Below are 20099 nucleotides of genomic sequence, written 5' to 3'. Positions count from 1 at the left end.
TTAAAGGAGGCAGCAAAAGAAGTAAGCAAACCCTTAGCCATAATTATGAGAGCTTCCTTGGACTCAGGGGAGGTACCCACAGACTGGAGATGTGCAAATGTGACCCCAATTCTCAAAGGAAGATCAAAGGCTGACACTTATTAAGAATTTGCAGATAAAGGAACCACTAGGTGGCAGTGATCACAATGTACTGATGTGGGATTTACTTAAAGATATAATTACCATCAGGGGTAAATGTAAGGGTTTTTGCTTCAGTAAAGGTGAGTACAGTGGTCTCAGAAAGTTTTTAAATTCTGTAGATTGGGATAAACTGATGATGTTACCAACAGTAAATTCTAAGTGGGAAGCGTTTAAGGAATTAATCATGGATGCTACTAAAGGTTTCATACCTATTAAGAAATATTGTTCAAGGTTTAGGCCTAAATGGTTATCTAATGAACTAATGAGACTGGTAACAGGGAAGAAAAATGCATGGGATGCATATAAATTATCAAGCGACTCAGAAGCCTATGGCAGATATAAGTTAGTCTGTAATCAGGTCACAAAGGAGGTTAGGCAGGCGAAGGCAGATTAAGAGAAATCCTTGGCAAAAGATGCTAAGAAATACAGCAAGGATTACTTTACTTATATAAACTCTAAAAGCAAGGGGATGAATCTGATTGGTCCACTTGACATCGATGGTTCGACTGTTGATGATCCTGCTCAGATAGCAAACAAACTGAATGAGTATTTTGCATCTACATTCATGCATGAGGAATTATTAAGGTTTGAAAATGGCAGAAAGTTGTCAAATTGTAGCAGGATATTAATGATTTTGTAATAACTGAGAGCTAAGTGGAAGAGAAATTGTCGAAGTTAAACACGGCTTGAGTACTGCATACAGGTCTGGAGGCCTCATTTTAGGAAGGATGTAGATTTACTTGAGCGTGTACAGAGAAGGGCAACAAGATTGGTGACGGAAATGAAGGGATCCTCTTACCAAGAGAGGCGTAAGTTCTGCAAATTGCAGTGGCTGGAGACTAGGCACCTGCGTGGTGATCTGATTGAGGTGTATAAGGCCTTGAATGGGTTGAGCACGCTGAATTTTGATGGGATCCTTCCACTTGTTCAGATTATGAACCTAAGGGGGCATAAATTCAAATTAAGAAAGGACAGATAAAGAATAGATGTGCGGAAATTTGCCTTTAGCCAGCAGGTGGTTAAATGCTGGAACAAAGTTCCATCTGTCATTGTGGAAGTTGATAGGTTGAATAAATTTAAGGAGGAACTGGACAGGCATTTGGAGGGAATGGTGTGATTTTTTTTTTTTTTGGCTAATGCTGCATTTGCTCATACACATGCTTTCTTGCATCACATGCCACTACTACTACAACAACAAGTAATTATAGACCTGTGAGTTTAACTTCTGTTCCAGGAAAATTAATGGAGGCACTGGTTAAAGAAACACTGCAGGATCATCTAGACAAGACTTCAGTTATAGCTCAGACAGCATGGTTTTGTTAAGGGGAAGTCTTGCCTGACCAATTTGATTGGATACTATGATGCAATCACAAAAGAACTGGATGCAGGGAATAACTTTAATATTATATACTTGGGTCTTAGAAAGGCTTTTGATACTGTTGCACATTGAAGACTGCTGCACAAATTGGAGCAGTGTGGCATTGGAAGCAAATTGCTGCTATGGATAAAGGGGTGGTTGAGGGGGAGAAGACAGAGAGTGGTAATCAATGGACACTGCTCATCGTGGACTAATGTTATTCATTAGTCAGGGTTCAGTGTTGGGTCCATTATTGTTTTCTGTATTTATAAATGATATTGATGATGGTATATCAAGCTTAATGTCCAAGTTTGCAGACGATACGAAGGTTGGCAGGGTTGTCAAGGACACTACTGACACTATGCTGCTGCAACAGGATCAGGAAAGGTTGAGTAGATGGCCCGAGAGGTGGCAAATGAAGTTTAACATTGGCAGATATAAAGTATTACATATGGGAAACAGCAACCCCAGAGCAACGTATCAACTCTGTGGTACTACACTGACAGTGGTAGAGAATGATCGGGACCTGGGGTTGGTTGTTCAGGCAGATATGAAGTTCTCTGAGTAGTACAGACGGGCTGCTAGAGTAGCTCATGGTGTATTGTCAATGATATATAGGAATTTTTCTAGCAGGGATAAGGAGGTGATTATTCCCTTGTATAAGGCAATGGTCAGGCCACACCTTGAGTACTGTATACAGGTCTGGAGACCTCATTTAAAGAAGGATGTAGAGCTGCTGGAACGAGTACAGAGAAGGGCAACAAGATTAGTGAATAGAACAAAGGGGTGCTCTTATGAAGAAAGGCTTAATTTTTGCAAATTACAGTGTCTGGAGACCAGGCACCAGTGAAGTGATCTGATAGAGGTGTATAAAGCCTTGAATGATTTGAGCATGCTCAATGCTGATGGGATTCTTCCTCTCGCTCAGAATAATCACCTGAGAGGGCATAAATTCAAATTGAGGAAAGACAGATGTGGGATAGACGTGCGGAAATTCACCTTTAGCCAGCGGGTGGTTGGTTGGTGGAACAGACTTCCATCCCTTGTCGTGGAAGTTGATAGCCTAAATAAGTTTAAAGCTCAGCTGGACAGGTATTTCGAACGATCAGAGGGGTGAAGTGGAAGTGGTTTTTTTTTTTTTTTTGGCTGATGCTTCATAAGCTTGCTTTCTTGCATCAAATGCCTCTGCTAATGCTAATTTTATTCGGTTTCAGGATATTGTTAATTAAACCTGTAACTTTTAGAAAATTGGAAAGTTTTAACTGCAATTGATAGTATTCTTCCATTCTTTGACTACTGCATTTATATAAATATTAAACAACGATGATGACATCAGGAATCCTTGATGAACTCCTCGATTGATTGAATTGGCATTCAGTTTTACCAGAGTTTAGACTTTATTGCAATTGGTCCTTGAGGTTGTCACAGACATTCTCTCAGATATGCCAGACAAGCTGTACTTGCTACCTGGGTGTCTAAAACGCTGATGGAACTGATATTCGGGTGACACTCAAGTCAAGTGGACCCAATTTCGGCGAAGTCTGGACGGTCTGTGACAGCCAAATCCTCTATTTGCACCTTCACAATGGTGGGACTGTTAGTAATCCTGGGTATAACCTCCATGCACAAGTACATGGTGGGTGACCACCCAGGTGTGAACCAACGTAAGCAGGGGTCGAGGTGTGGTGCCCACACCACATGGAGGAACGCCGCCTCCTCTATGTTACCAGGCAGAACTAGGTGGTAGATGACTCTCATCAACCGGTGAAATACCACCACTTTGCTTATTGGAGGCTTGAAGTGGTGGAACCCATGTTTAGTCTCTAGAGCTAAGTTCCGGCCAACCCTTCCCTATCTCATGCAGTATGATTGATGACTTTTGAGGTTATGATGAATGTCGTGGCGAGATCCAATATTCCTTACATTTCGAGGGTACAGCTCTAAAACGGTGTTCGCAGGCCGGCCGCTAGACCGGACCAAATCTTTTGTTAACTCTCTAGGAGGCTTCCGGATCAGCTAGTGTATAATCTTGCTACCTCTACTCTGCCAGATAGTGACTGGAGGGAATCCGAGTAGTGTGTGTATGCGGGGAGCATTGTCGAGGCCACGTTATGTCAAGGATCTGGGTATATTCTTACCACGTGTACGCCATATCCAAAAATTCCATTACTTCATGCAGCATGTTCCACCCACTCTTTCTTACTATTGAATACACCATGAATTGTCAAACTAATAGAGCAAGCTTATCTGCGAAAAGATCTAAACCTCCCAAGGACTTCCTAATTCATTTCACAAATATATGTGGTCTCAATTCTAATCTCAACGATGTCCATTTCCACTTGCAGTTTTCCAAACCCCATGTACTTTTTCTGACAGAATCTCAGTTATCGGTTGATTCAACTACTGCTCATCTCAGATGTCCAAATTATTCGCTGTATGATTCCTTTCGCCTCAAAGGTGGTACTTGTGCATATGTCCGTTCTGATATTCCCTGTCAGAGACTTGGCAATTTGGAATCTGCTCTCTTTGATCTTCTCTGGCTTAAAATTTCTGTACCTCATTGTTTCAAATTCATCTGTTGTCTCTACCGGTCTCCCAACTCCACTAATCACTTGGAGCTCTTTGACTTCCTCTCTTTGCAACTTGACCTTCTCCAGTCCAACTTTCCTAACGGTGAGGTAATTTTCCTTGGTGATTTTAAAGTTCACAACTCCAGCTGGCTTCCGTTTTCTAGTCACACCGACCCAGCAGGTCGAGATGCTGAGGCTTTTGCAATTACTAATGACCTAGCACAGATTGTTCATTTACCTACAAGAATACCAGACAATCCTAATCATACAGCCAATACGCTTGATCTTTTTCTCACAAACAACCCTTCTAAGTACACGGTAGAAGTGAGAGGTCCTTTAGGCACTTCAGATCACAACTTGGTGATTGTCTCTTCTCTAGTGGAACCTTTATCTCATGGCTATTCCCAACCTCGTGTTGTTTGGCATTACAAGAATGCAAAATGGGATGACCTGCGAGACTTCTTTTCTTCTTTTCCTTGGTCGGCTTACTGTTTCAAAACTTCTGATGTCAACGTTTGCTCAGATCATGTCAGTGAAATTATTCTTACAGGAATGGAATCCTTTATCCCACACTCCACTTTAAAATCTCGTCCTTTATCTAAACCTTGGTTTTCCAATAAATGTGCTAAGGCTGTCCAAGAGAAGAATGTTGCTTATCGTAATTGGCTTGTTTCTAATTCTTCAGTTTCATTTTCTGCCTGCACCAAAGCTCGCAACAATTGTAAAGCAGTTATTAATCAGTCGAAACTAGAGTTTGAACAGGCTAAGAGTAGAAAACTTGCTTCTTGCCCTAATGGTAGCCGAGCATTCTGGTCTCTTGCCAAAGCTATTGGCCGCAACTTTTGCCCATCTCTGCTCCCACCTCTGTCCAAACCAGATGGTTCTGTTGTCACTTCAGCCAAGGATAAAGCTGACCTGCTAGCATCCCATTTTTCTTCCAGCTCATGTATTAATGATCTTGGTAAAACACCTCCCACCATTCCTAACATGCTCCATTCAATGCGTCCTATGGTTTTCCATCAAAAGGATATCAGAAGGATTTTGATGAATCTTGATGCTAAGAAAGCTCCAGGTCCTGATGGTATTTCTCCACTTGTTCTCAAAACCTGTGCTCCTGAACTTACTCCTATTCTTTGCCGCCTTTTTTCACTTTCTTATTCCAAAGGTGTTTTTCCTTCTGCTTGGAAATTTGCTCATATCCAGCCAGTTCCTAAAAAGGGTGACAAATCCCTCCCATCCAATTATCGTCCCATTGCAATTACTTCTACTCTTTCTAAAGTAATGGAGAAATCAATTAACCGCCAACTCTTAAACTACCTAGAAACCTTCCATCTGATCAACGATCGCCAGTATGGATTCCGTCAGTGTCGATCCACTGGTGATATTCTGGCTTATGTTACCCATTTATGGACTAATTCAATGGAAAGGTTCGGTGAAACACAAGTAGTTGCTCTTGACATCTCAAAGGCTTCTGATCGTGTTTGGCATAAAGGTCTTCTAAACAAGCTTCCATCTTATGGTTTGCCAACTGTTTTTAGTAATTGGGTATCCAGTTTTCTCTCTGATCGCTCACTGAGGGTAATGGTAGATTGCTCTCTGTCTTCTAACTTCTTCACTAATGCCGGTGTCCCGTAAGGTTCAGTTCTTTCCCCCACTCTTTTCCTCTTGTATATCAATGACCTTCTTTCATTGACTGGAAATCCTATCCATAGTTTTGCCGATGATAGCACATTGCATTCAACTTTCCATTTTGAGACCTTGTCCTGCTCAACCAGCTTCAACTTCTCGAAAATCTGCTGCCAATTCCTTAAATGCCGATCTTCAGGTAATTCTCCAGTGGGGCAAAGACAACTTAGTTGATTTCACCCTTCTAAAACTCAGTCTTGTCTTATATCTCGCAAAAAGGATTCTTCTGCTCCTATGCTTATCTTTAGTGACACTCTGATTTCTAGGCAAAATGATTTATCTCTTTTGGGGATTACCCTGACTTCTAATCTCTCTTGGCACAAGCACATTACAAATATTGCTTCCTCTGCATCAAAAAAACTTGGTTTTCTCTTTCGCTCTCGGCGTTACTTTTCTTCCAAACAGCTGCTCACTCTGTATAAATCGCAAATCCGCCCTGCCATGGAATATTGTTCCCACATCTGGGGTGGTGCCCCCAAAACCTCTCTCAGGCTTCTTGATTCCATTCAGAAGAGGGCAGTTAGGTTAATTAATGATTCATCTCTAACAGAGTCTCTCCACTCGCTTTCTCATAGACGCACTGTTTCTGCTGCATGCCTCTTCTACAGATACTTCCATGGGAACTGTTCTTCTGAATTGGCTTCTATAATTCCTGCTCTCTCTTTCAAAACAGTCCGAACACATGCCGCCAGCAGCCAACATCCATTTACTGTCCAACTTCAAACCCACAGAACCAACTTTTCATCTTCCTCATTTATTCATTCAACTGCCGTTTTCTGGAACAACCTTCCTTCACACGCATTTCCTGAAAATTACGATCTACAGAAGTTCAAGTCCAATGTCAACAAATATCTTCTTTCGTCTTCTCAACCTCCAACCCAAGCACGGTACTAAGTACTATAGGTTCTAATACCTCTCGTGTTTGGGGTTCACATAAAAAAAAAAAAAAAAAATTGTTATTATGAAAGACATTCGTTATAGCATTTAATAATTGATTAGGGATATTTAATTGTTTTAAAATTTCCCATAATCTTCCTCTAGAGACCATATTGAAAGCTTTCCTGAAATCAATAAATGGGAAATGTTTCAACATTATATTCTCAATTTTTCTCTATTAAAATTTTTAATTTAAAAGCTGGGTCAATACAGGATCTTCCCTTTCTAAATCCATTTTGTTCTTCATGTAAAGCTGGATCAATATATTTCTGCAATTTTGCTGACAATAATTGTGCATATAATTTATATCTAACATTTCAAAGGCTTATTCCTCTGTAATTCTCACAAGATTTGTCACCTTTTTTTAAATATAGAGATGACAAGGGCATTTTTTCAGCTTAATGGACTTGATCCTTGGTTCCAAACAAAATTATAGAATCTTAACAGATGTCTATGAAAATTATTACCATCATATTTTATTAATTCCATGTTTATATTCTGGAAAGTCTTCACCTGGAGACTTTCCAGATTTACTTATTTAAAGTGTCTTTATCATTATTTACGGCATCTTTAAATTCTCATAAAGATATATCTTCCCTATCTGTATTTTCATTTGGTGATATATTATACAAGTTAGTATCAATTTCTGTCCATAAATTTTGGAAGTAATGTAACGAGGTTTTTTTTTTAATTATTTGGAGATCGATATTTTCTTTAATGTCCTTATTCGTGTTTTTTATGATTTTATTGAAATTGAGTCTTTTCACTGATATATTCCTTTCCATTTTTGATATAAAATGGTCCCACGTTTCTCTATTTTTCTTTCTACATACCTTTCTAGCTATTGCTCTTTTTCTTTTATATTCAATTTCTGCTCCTGTTGTTTTGCTGTTTAACCGTTTTTTTATAGTCTTCTTTCTTTTCCTGTATAATGATGTTAATATCATTATCCCAGTTCCTGATTCCTCCTTTTCTTTTCCATTTGCCTTTAGTTCCCAAACAAGTTGTTTGGGAACCAAAGTTTAGTTGAATTTGTTATATTGTTAAATGTAAATATAAGTGTAACAGAAAAACTAAATGTAGTAGGAGTAGTAGTAGTAGTAGTGGCATGTGATGCAAGAAAGCAAATGTATGAGCTTATGCAGCATCAGCCAAAAAAAAAAAAATCACACCATTCCCTCCAAATGGATGTCCTCTATATCCATTGACTTAACACCCTGCCTAAGACCCACAGAAGAATCAGCAAGCACGACTGGAATTATGAGAGCATGAATATCAACCTTCAGAGGTTACATAAGGACATTGGCTTTAGCAGTGTTATGTGACCTTAAAGTTGTTATAAAACATAAGATGTTTCCCTGTGAACTTGGGAATCTTTTAGAGAGTGAAGTAACCACCAAGTGATTATTATTCAAAGATATTTTAAATGTCTCCCTTGTGGCAGCTTAGTTAGTATAATACATTGCTATCTGCCAATCATTTGGAAAGATCTAGGTTCAAGTTCTATCTGTGACTGGAAGAATTCTTTTGGATCTCTTCGGGTGCAGGGTATTAGGTATTATGACAGGTATTAGTAGTGGCAAATGATGCTAGAAAGTAAGCTTATAAAGCATCAGCCAAAAAAAAAAAAAAAAAAAAATCCCCCATTGCCTGTCCAGTAGTTTGTCATCCTCTCCAGTAGTTTGTCTAGTTCTTCCTTGAATTTATTCAAATTACTCACTTCCACAACAGATGGAAGGCTGTTCCAACAATCAACCACCTGCTAGCTGAAAACAAACTTCCACACATCTATTCTGCAAAACAACTTTCCTCAATTTGAATTTATACCCCCGCCCTATGTGTGAAGTCTGAGCAAGAGGAAGAATCCTATCAGCACTGAGCTTGCTAAATCCATTCACAGCCTTAAACATCTCAATCAGATCACCTCTCATGTACCTACTCTCCAAATGCTGCAATTTTTAGAACTGAAGCCTTTCTTGCTAAGACCTTTCATATCCCTCACCAATATCATTACCCTTCTCTGCACCTGTTCCAGCAGATATATATCCTTCCTAAAATGAGGCCTCCAGACACAGCCTAACCACTGCCTTATACAATGGGATAATGACCCACCCCATCATTTCTGTGCTCATTGCTGGCCCTGGCTGCCTGGGTGGGGCTCCCCAGCTCCTTGTTTTGAGTGGTACCGGAGTGGGCTTCTCCCACTTTCCCTAAAATACTTTATTTCATCCTTCTTGCTTCTGTTTTCTGGGGAAGCCTTCTACTTACTACCCCAGCTTCTTACCATCCAAACCCAAACTTCACCAGCTATCCTCCCCCACTCCTTTCCGCTGTTTTTTTTACCAGCCCTCCCAGTAGCTTCTGCTCCGGTGGGAGGCCAGTTATACATGGTACAACTCCACGTGGCAAAGGATAGAGGGCATGGTGCATCCGACCAGGTGTTTGATGCTCCCTGTCTGCTAAGATGCCAGACGCCAGCCACACAACACCCCAACACAAACACTCACCAAAATGACACTTACCACACTACATACATACAAAGGGTACTAGGAAAGTTTTGCAATACAGCTTTGTTTATTTATTTTTTTAAAGTAATTACCTCTACATTCAATACACCTCTCCATCCTCCGAAACCAATCTTTAAACCAGTTCTGCCAAGTTTCACTAGGCAGAACTGGTTTTTCGTTGTCCCAAGCCCGTAGAAGGTCCTCATCACTGGAAAACCGCCTCCCTTTTAGCTTCATTTTCACATGCGGGAACAGTGCAAAGTCGCAGGGAGCAAGGTCTGGACTGTAGGGAGGGTGCTCGAGAAGTTTCAGTCCTGTCGTGGTCAAATATTCGGTGCAGGCTTTGGTGCGGTGAGCTGCAGCATTATCGTGATGGAGGTACCAGGTGTCCATTCTTGACTTTGGCCGCAGGTTCTTCATAGATCCAATGACTTTAGGCAGGCATTGTTCAGTATACCACTTAGCTGTGACTGTCTTCTGCGTGTCCAAAACGACATGTTCCACAATTCCACTCGATTTGAAAAATACAGCTATCATTTTCTTCTTTACAGATCGGGATTTTCTGACAATTACAGGTGTGTCGTCATCATCATCAAAGACCCAAACTTTGTTTTGAGCCTTGGTCGGCAGATCGTAATAGTACAGCCAAGTCTCGTCACCTGTCACGATGTTGTTCACATACCGAGATTGTCCCTTATCAAACTTTTTTAACATCTCCCGGCACTAAGTCACACGTCGTGTCATCTGCTCTTCAGTCAGTTGATGCGGCACCCAGAGAGAACAAAGTTTCTTCAAGTGCAAATGATCTTGCAGAATCGAACGAATTGCTGGTGCATTTAGGCCCAAAGTATCCTCTATCTGTTGGTAGGTCACTCGCCTGTTTTCGTCAAGCATTTTCCTCACAGCTGTAACGTTTTCCTCCGTAACTGACGTTCGTGGCCTTCCCGGCCTCTCAGAATCCTCCAGAGTGAAATTTCCCTTTTGGAATTCTCTATACCACCTGAATATCGTTGTACGATGTGGACAATCATCATCTAGTGCAAGAGTCATTTCTTCTAAGCACTGGTCTATGGTTAAACCACGCACGAAATTATACCGCAAAACTGTCCTTATCTCATTTCGTGACCACGATGCCATCGCAAGCACTTTACACTCTCACTACTAATGAATAACTGAGCCCATCGACTTGGCGCGGCGGCTACTATGCACGTATGAACATGTCTCAACATGCAGCAACAAGCAGCTTCCTGTGATTCGTTGTTGCGTCATATTGCAAAACTTTCCTAGTACCCTTTGTACAACCGGCTTGGCTTATACCAACCTTACAGATGCTACAGAGATCAATGGTGGAATGCCACAAAGCACTTTAGATACATTTGTACTCATTGTACTTCCCATATTCAAATTCTTCATCCCTTATATTTGACTGACACCACATCTCTGATATCCCTACAGTGTCTGCATTTGATGACTTAATAAGTACTTCAAATTCATAAAATATTATTTACTCTGCTCCTAGCATTAGTTTACATGCACCTGTTCTTACCCTTAGTTACACTAACAAAGCCCAAGTGTTTACTTTTTCCATGACTCACATTAGGGCTTGGAATTTCTAACACCTTTTGGCTGTAATTAATCTGTTAGAATACATATCCCACTAAGCTAGCAGTTTTCTGACCCACCTAATACTGCCTCAATAGCATCAGCAAATTGTGCCCATTCTATTTAAGTTTATCCTGTTAACAAGCACAGACCATGCTGTGAAAAATTCCACCCCATGAGCCTTGCACAGTCTCTCCAGAGCCAAATTGATTGACAAGGCTCTCAACATGCACTTCCTTGTATCATGTCTGGGCAGAATTGCAGATACAGGTAGTTCCCGACTTTGAGTTAATTAGTTCCTAGCATGCACTCATAAAGTGAAAACTCGTAAATGATTTTTAAATGATTTCGCTCATAAAGCAAAAACTCGTAAAGCGGGAATTCATTTCTCATAGACGTAGTATTAAAAACAGGTTACGTTCTCAACAATGAAATTTGACCATAGAAATGTTAAATACAGCAAAACAATAGTTTATGCTTAAAAATGATTTATTTAGCCAAAGAAATTAAAACACCCTCGTAAAATCAAACAAATTATGATAATAAAGAAGTTATTTATGACTTACAAATGTTGTACATATGACGTGAATTTATGATGTACAAATGGGTAGCAGTAATCAAGAATGTTTATTCTTCTTCATCATTGACTAAATGAATACTCATTGATCACTCTTTGTTGGTTTATTGGCTCTATACTCATTGTTGGTTTGTTGGAAGCACAAGGAGTTGTCTTCTTCTTTAGAAATGCTTCAAGGGGTGTTTGTTTCCAAGAAAATCTGCAGCAACTTTTCTAATGCACTTGAGATTTGAACCTTGTGACTCAGAAATCTCAATTGCTTTTTCTATGTGTTGAAAAGCTTCTTCAAGCTCCTTGAGAGTGAAGGAACGAGCAGGAGTCTCAGTTGTTAAATATTCTTCTTCCTCAGCTTCTTCACATTTTGCCATTTTAAAGAGGTTTTCATTTGTGAGCTCTACATTGTGTGCTTGAAGCAGACCAGTGATGTCAGTTCTAGAAACTTCAAGCTGCAATTGATTAGCAATATTAAAGAGGTTTTCATTTGTGAGCTCTACATTGTGTGCTTGAAGCAGACCAGTGATGTCAGTTCTAGAAACTTCAAGCTGCAATTGGTTAGCAATATTAACAGACTACTGTTTCATTTTGTACGATCTCTGTCTTCAAAATTATCAATAAACTGAGGACAGAGTTTATTCCAAACACCCTTCATGTTCTTCTGTAATTTTGTCCCAGGCTCGTTTTATTATTTGGATTGCATCTAAAATATGGAATTCTTTCCAAAATTCTTTGAGTTGGACTTCCCTCCTTATCCGTTGCATTTATTAGCATATCAAACGTCTCCCGAAGATTTATTATATTTTCCTGGAACCCAAATAGACTTTTTCCCTCATGTCTTCAAAAATTCTAGGGAAACCTTATTTTTCCCAACAGAAGTGAGTGCTTTACGACTGTGTAGCTGGAGAACCAGTTATCAAATTTTATGTTTCAATTGGCCCTTGATATGGGGTGTACCGTTCTATCCATCACATCAAATGGTTTATTACTTTGATGGAAGGGACCTCTTGGTTGCTCCCCTGCATAAATTTCTAAATTTACCACATAAAACATTTTGGCATTCACCAGAGCAAATATTTTTATCCTATATTTGCCATCAGGGTGCATCACACCTTAAAGTCTAAGGAAGTTTCAGACAAATTATTAGTGGGGATGGGCAGATGAAGTTTTTTTTGGCCGATGTATAAGCTTGCTTCCGTACATCATTTTCCAGTACTAATACTTTCTCACTTCACCTCCCACCCAATATGGGTGGTGAAGTGGGAAATTAACTCCCACCCAATATATAGCATTAGCCAAAAAAAAAAAACTTCCCATTTCACCCATCCATTCACTCCAAATGCTTGTCCATTTCTGCCTTGAACTTATTTACTTATTTAAGTTTTCAACCTCCACTACGACAGATGGAAGTTGGTTCCAACTATTAACCACCCACTGGTTAAAGGCAAATTTCCACACATCTATCCTACATCTGTCTTTCCTCAATTTGAATTTATGCCCTCTCAGGTGATTATTCTGAGCAAGAGGCAGAATCCCATCAGAATGTGCAAGCCATTCAAGGCTTTATACACCTCTATCAGATCACCTTGCCGGTGCCTAGTCTCCAAACACTGTAATTTGCAAAACTTAAGCCTTTCTTCGTAAGAGCAACCCTTTGTTCCATTCACTAATCTCGTTGCCCTTCTCTGTACTCGATCCAGCAGCTTTACATCTTCCTAAAATTAGGCCTCCAGACCTGTAGTACTCAAGGTGTGACCTGACCATTGCCTTATACTAGGGGACAATCACCTTATCCCTGCTAGCAAAATTCCTGTATAAAACTACAACTACAAAATACAAACTACAAAAAGAAGTGGCATAACGTTTTAAATTAGTGTTTGCTTAAAATTAGTGTGGTTTAAATATTTAATTAAATGTTCGCGTGTGTAATATGTGTTATATTCTTTATTACGATAATTTTTATAAGTTTGTTTGTATTTGAATAATTTGTTAAAAGGCCTGCCTAGAATGAAAAATGCTGTGTCAGGACATATGTAGTTTTATTTACAGAATAAATATTAATAAATATTAAAACTGGTCATTCAAATTGGTGGTTTTCTTCATTCAAAGAATTCCTTTGTTGCTAATTGCTCCAATTCCCAGATAGAATTGTTTTTTTTGTCTCTCAATAAGATACAAGAGCAAGGTTGAACCCTCTACATATCAGGTTTAGTCAGAATTTGTCCTAGCCAAAGATGCTTGTCCAATTTCTTCTCCAATTTTTTTTTCTAAATTTTCCTGTTTTTTTTGTTTTTTTTAACTTTATATATCATTCATAGTGTTTTTAACAGAATACAAATTATGCAAGAAAGCAATCTTTTTTTCTACATCTGCAAAAAAATAAAAATATCTAAATCACTCATTTTTCTTATTTTAAAAGGGGTAACTTATTCCAGAACATTGGTTTAAGCAATAACATACTACCCAAAGGTAAAGTTCAGATCCAGCTGGTGGTTACTCCCTAAGATTTTATGTGTCCACTGGTTCTTGTCTCTCCTCCAGTTGTCACCTATTTTTTTTTTTTTTTTTGGTACTTCTGCACTGATATGAATGCATTAATGGATTTCACAGTTAATTCCTATAATGTTCAAAGAAATACTTAACCTACTATACTCTTCCTCCTTCCTTGAAGTTGAAGACCTCATTCTTTCCTTTGACCACCAGGATTTCTTTGGATGCTGCCCATTTTATAATTGTAGTTACCACCCACTGTTGGTTTCAACACTGTCATATCCCTATACTGCCTGTATTGTTGCCAAAAATTAGGTCAAAAGCATTTGAGTCCTTCATTTGCTCTCTTATATGTTAAAATAAATTTTTTTTGGAAAATTAAATGCACAGAGCATAATCCTTATGGGTTTTAATAATTAACTATATAGTATCGGTGTAAATACACCATAGTTAACCCATATATTTGAACTGCGTATGTAGCGTAGAGGGCATCGTTTTAATTGTATCTCATAATGTGGTTGCCTTCACAACGAGATAGCTACTATTGCATTACTTCAAATAAATAACGCTTCTCCAGTAGAGAAGACTACTGTTATTTATTTTCAGCGGTACCACCACCCAGACGATCGTTTCTGGAGAAGCGTTATTTATTTGAAGTAATGCAATAGTAGCTATCTCGTTGTGAAGGCAACCATTTTATGAGATACAATTAAAACGATGCCCTCTACGCTACATATGTAGTTCAAATATATGGGTTAACTATGGTGTACTTACACTGGTACTATATAGTTAAAATAAATGAATCAGGCATTTGGTTAAAAATCTGATTCCACTTTTTTTATTGCTGGTACATGATTTTCAGTGAGTAAGAGGTAAATTAAAGTTGTCAGTAACAAAGCAGTCACACTTGCTTGCATAAAAATATGATTTTTATCATACTCCTTGAAGTCACTTTCAACTCCTGGCACCCAGTTAGCTTCTTGGTGATATAATTACTAAGAGGCAAACACTTTCCTAAATTTGAGCACTTGTTATGTTCAGTAGGCATTTCAAGTATCATAAAACAACATGCATTAATGATATCAATTGAGAAACTGGGAAATGTATTTAGGATATGAATAGAGAGAGCATACTGAATGACTATAGAAATTTTCAGTTTCTGAATACTTTAGTACTGTTGCTACAGTTTGTTAGATAACCTTGTATAACGACTTAAATTTGGCTAGAAAATGTGAAACAGTATCTGCTCCAATCACAAAATACGTATAGTAAAATGAGCACTCTAAGGATACCAGACAGTTCCCTTTCCTGATTTCCACTTCTGGCATTGGATTTAATTGAACCAACGTTTTCTTTCTTAAGCAAGAGATTAGAGTAAAATAAAATTAAAATGAATTGTGGATAAGAGATAGACATAAAATAATCATATAGATTTTGCTAATTTGTATTTCTTTTACTGTGTTGATCAATACTTATCTTCCACTAATGAAGATATACAGAGGAAAATCTAGACTTTCTTTTTATCATATGCGGCAAAATTGATGCAGGCCTTGAAGTGTTCCCATTGCTCAGGAGCGCTGAAGGCACCAGACAGTGCTAATAGGACGTCGTGTATGGACTGTGAAAAAAGCCAGGACTGCGCTGCACAGCTTCAAGTAAGTTTTCTTAAAACATATCAATTCATCATCAATTCATGTTTTTAAATTCAAAATTATAGAGCAGCTTTTTAGACAAATGTGCAGAGTAAAAAAATTTTCAGTTATAGAATCTAAAAATATTACAAGTATGCAGAATTCTCAATGGATAAAAATACTTTTCCCCACTCTTTATTTTTAAGGTATGCTGCTTACACAAACTGATCGATTGTATTACGTTATGAAGATATATACTTTCCCAAAGAAATGCCCTCCACATTTCTTCATAAGAGGATTCCACCATCCAGATGTTTTGCATTGCCAGCTCCTACTTCTCTTGGCTTTTCTTATGCTGCTTCCAATTGCTGCTTCAGGACAACCAAACCACCTATGAGCTGGGCAATTGCAGCATTGCCAACCATAAAAAATTTCCACTTTGACTCATTTTTAATATAAAGGATGGGTACCATTCTTTTAATGGAAAAAATAAATATTTCTTCAGAATTATTTAGACAAGCTTTATTGATAGTAAGAGAAGTGGCAGTTATGTTTCTATGCTAATGCAAGGGAAATTTTCTAGCACTGAAACATAACTGTCATTTCTCTGACCATCAGTTGGGAAATAGAAATCAAGAGTAACTTATACAATTGATGGTATATTGCTTAAAGGACAAATGAGGAAAGAAACATGTTTGATACAGTCAGACATGAAAGTTAGCACAGTTTAAGCATATGGCCAGGAGGGCATGCATTGTTTTATCAATAATTTACCATACCTTTGCATCTTTGGGATAAGGAGGTTATAGTTCCATTATGCAAGTTAACAGTAAGAACTCTGAAGTTCAGGTTTCAAGGTTGTATTTGAGTAAAGACATTAAGCTTCTTGAAAGAGTCCGAAGTTAGATGACTTGTCTAATGTGAATAGCGGTTTGGTGTCCATATGTGGAGAGCACTAGTGACCAAGGATTTGGATGGAAGTGGGTGACAGCTCAAACCTTGCCGCAGTAGGATCCTCCTGGCTGAAAATTTTAAGCTCAATTTATTATAAACGTCAGGAAATTCATTTAATCTAGGGCTTTCAGAAATCAGCAGTCCATATCCCAATAAAAATTCTTTATTGCAAATTTTAACAATATAGCACTTTAACATAAAGAAACGCTAAAACAAACCTTCAAAAATCATTTTCTTATAGTTACCACATAGATTCAACAAGCCATTGTTTGAAAGAAGTATTTCAAAAAATATTTTTTTCAAAGAAGTATTTTTTTTTAAATACTTCTTTTAACAGTATTTTTTTAAATATTCGATCAAGTTTAATTGTAAATTTCATTTTAATATAGTTTTTTTTTTTTTTTCCTAAATTGGTAGACTGAACATATGCCATTAACTGTTTTGTTAAATTTTTTATCAGTTTATTAGCATTAGCTAAGGCACATAATGCAAGAAAGCAAGCGTATATAGCATCAGCAAAAAAAAAAAAAAAAAAACTTTATTTCACCCATCCCCTTGCTCCAAATGTTTGTCAAGTTCTGCTTTGAATCTATTTAAGCTATCAACTTCTACAATGACAGATAGAAGTTTGTTCCAGAAATCAACCACCCGCTGGCTCTATCCTACAACCGTCTTTCCTCAATTTGAATTTATGCCCTATCAGGCGATTATTCTGAGCAAGAGGAAGAATACCATCCGCATTGAGCATGTTCAAACCATTCAAGGCTTTATACACATCAATCAGATCACCTTGCAGGTGCCTAGTCTCCAGACACTGTAATTTGCAAAACTTAAGCCTTTCTTTGTAAGAGCAACCCTTTGTTCCATTCACTAATCTTGTTGCCCTTCTCTGTACTCATTCCAACAGCTCTACATCCTTCTTAAAATGAGGCCTCCAGACCTGTATACAGTACTCAAGGTGTGGCCTGACCATTGCCTTATACAAGGGGATAATCACCTCCTTATCCCTGCTAGAAAAATTCCTGTATATCATTGACAAGACACCGTGAGCTACTCAGAAAACTTCATATCTGCCTGCACAATTACCCCCCAGGTCCTTTTAATTCTCTACCAATGTCAGTGTGGTACCACAGAGTTGATACGTTACTCTGGGATTACTGCTTCCCATATGTAGTACTTTACATTTGTCAATGTTAAACTTCATTTCCCACCTCTCAGCCCATCTGCTCAACTTTTCTAGATCCTGCCAACCTTCGTACCGTCTGTAAACTTCGACATTAAGCCTGATATACCATCATCAATATCATTTATAAATACAGAAAACAACACTGAACCCTGAGGGACTCCACTAATAACTTTAGTCCACGAAGAGCAGTGTCCATTGATTACCATTCTCTGTCTTCTCTCACTCAACCATCCCTTTATCCATAGCAGCAATTTGCCTCCATTGCCACACTGCTCCAATTTGTGCAGCAACCTTCCATGTGCAACAGTATCAAAGGCTTTTCTAAGATCCAAATATATGATATCAAAGTTATTCTTTGCATCCAGTTCCTTTGTGACTACATCATCCAATATCGGTCAGACAAGACTTGTCCTTAATCAAACCATGCTGTGTCCGAGCTATAACAAGTCTTGTCTAGATGATCCTGCAATGCTTCTTTAACCAGTGCCTCCATTAATTTCCGTGGAACAGAAGGTAAACTAACAGGTCTCCCTTTGATCCTCCTTTGTGGATTGGGGTTGCATTTGCACATCTCCAGTCCATGGGTACCTTCCCTGAGTCCAGGGAAGATCTCATAATTATGGCTAAGGGTTTGCTTACTTCCTTTGCCGTCTCCTTTAATATAACTGGATAGATTCCATCCACCCCAGGTGTGCCGTTCTTGTGTTTATCTTCAACAATTTCTCCTCCACTTTACTCTCAGTTATTACAAGATTATCTAGCTTACTGCCACAGTTTAATACACCTCTGGCATTCCCCCTACCTGAATAACTCCTCATGTGTGAATGTAGATGCAAAATATTCATTTGGTTGGTTAGCTACCTGAGCAGGATCATCAGTAGTTGAGCCATCGATATCAAGTGGATCAATCTGATTCATCCCCTTCCTTCTATAGTTTACATAAGTAAAGAACTCTTTGCTGTTTTTCTTTGCATCCTTTGCCAAAGATTTCTCGTAATCTTCCTTCGCCTGCCTAACCTCCTTTGTAACTTGGTTACAGACCAGCTTATATCTATCATAGGCTTCTGTGTCACATAATTTAATTTATATATATCCCATGCATTTTTCTTCTCTGTCACATGTCTAATTCATTCATCTGACATCCATTTAGGCCCAAATCTTGAACAATATTTCTTTGTTGGTAAGAAAAGCCTAGTAGCCTCCAAGATTAATTCTTTGAATGCTTCCCATTTTGAATTTGCTGTTGGTAACATCATCAGTTGGTTCCACTGTTTAGAATTTAAATACTGTCTCAGACCACCACAGTCACCTTTACGAAAGCAAAAACCCTTCCCTTTACCCTTGTTGGTAGTTACCTCTTTGAGTAAATCCCACTTCATCGCACTGTGATCACTGCTACCTAGTGGTTCCTTTATATGCAGATTCTTGATGCATGAAGAATCACTAGTGATAATCAGATCAGGAGTTTTACTCCCTCTAGTTACCTCCCGAACATGCTGCCGTAGAAAACAATCGTCCAATAAATCCACAAAAGCCTTGCTAGTGAAGGCCGCCTCCATAGCTAGGTGGGCAGAAGCAGCAGTGCGTAGCACACGCTTTTTGATTAGACTGGGGTTCGAGCCCGTGACCACTAAATACGGAGGATGCGGAAAGGTCAAGGAATGACCACAGCATATCCCTGGAGCAATATGGCCTTAGTTGCTAATGCTCCTATAAAAAAAAAAAAAAAAAAACCCTTGCTAGTGTGTGAGTGATCAACCCACAAATTCCAGTCAATAATTTACTGGCCCACTCTATTTCTCTCTACAACTGCTCATTATACTCATCAGATTCATTAGGCTTATAACACACACCTACTCTCATTTTTCCTTTCCCAGTGCTTATGCACACCAAACAGACTCAACACTGCATTGTCCATCCACATCAATTGGATGCAATTCCTTAGATTTTGTGTTTCTTAACTAACATCATAACCCCTCCTTCTTCCTGTCCTGTCCTTTCTGTACACATTGTACTCCCCAATTCCAGTTCTGCACTGCTTCTGTCTGTGTGACATCATGTCTCTGATAACCCAACAATATCTGACTTTGATGTCTTGACTAGCACTTCAAGCTCATCAAATTTATTAACTATACTCCTAGCATTGGAGTACATGCAAGTATACATACATCTGTTTCTACTCTTAGTTACCCTAACACAGCTCACATATTTACTTGTTCCACTATGACTCCCAGCAGTCCTGGAAATCCCCATTGCCTTGCTTTCCAGGCTTTTTCTCAATTGCATTTCAATAGAAGTAGTGCAAGAATCACTTTCACCTTTGCCAGCAGCTACTGTCAATCTATTAGTCTGTGTATCCCTCCAAGCTAGCAGTTTTCTGACCCACTTAACTCTGCCTTGATAGCATCAGCAATTATTCTTACACCTTT

At 38.7% G+C, this 20099-nt stretch overlaps 1 protein-coding gene across 1 annotated transcript in view; it reads left to right on the top strand.

The window, feature by feature from the left end:
- LOC150077478 (protein-lysine N-methyltransferase SMYD4-like) overlaps positions 1-20099 on the top strand; it is a 336848-nt gene that overhangs the window by 247918 nt on the left and 68831 nt on the right. Inside the window, exon 15 of the mRNA XM_090385914.1 lies at positions 15447-15554. Coding sequence (XP_090242040.1) covers positions 15447-15554 — 108 coding nt within the window. The remainder of the gene's footprint in view (positions 1-15446; positions 15555-20099) is intronic.

The sequence above is a fragment of the Mastigoproctus giganteus genome, chromosome 12 (genome assembly GCF_048544385.1).
Source record: "Mastigoproctus giganteus isolate SK-2022 chromosome 12, ASM4854438v1, whole genome shotgun sequence".
Classification (NCBI taxonomy): Eukaryota; Metazoa; Arthropoda; class Arachnida; order Uropygi; family Thelyphonidae; genus Mastigoproctus; species Mastigoproctus giganteus.
This window is presented reverse-complemented; position numbering and strand designations above follow the sequence as displayed.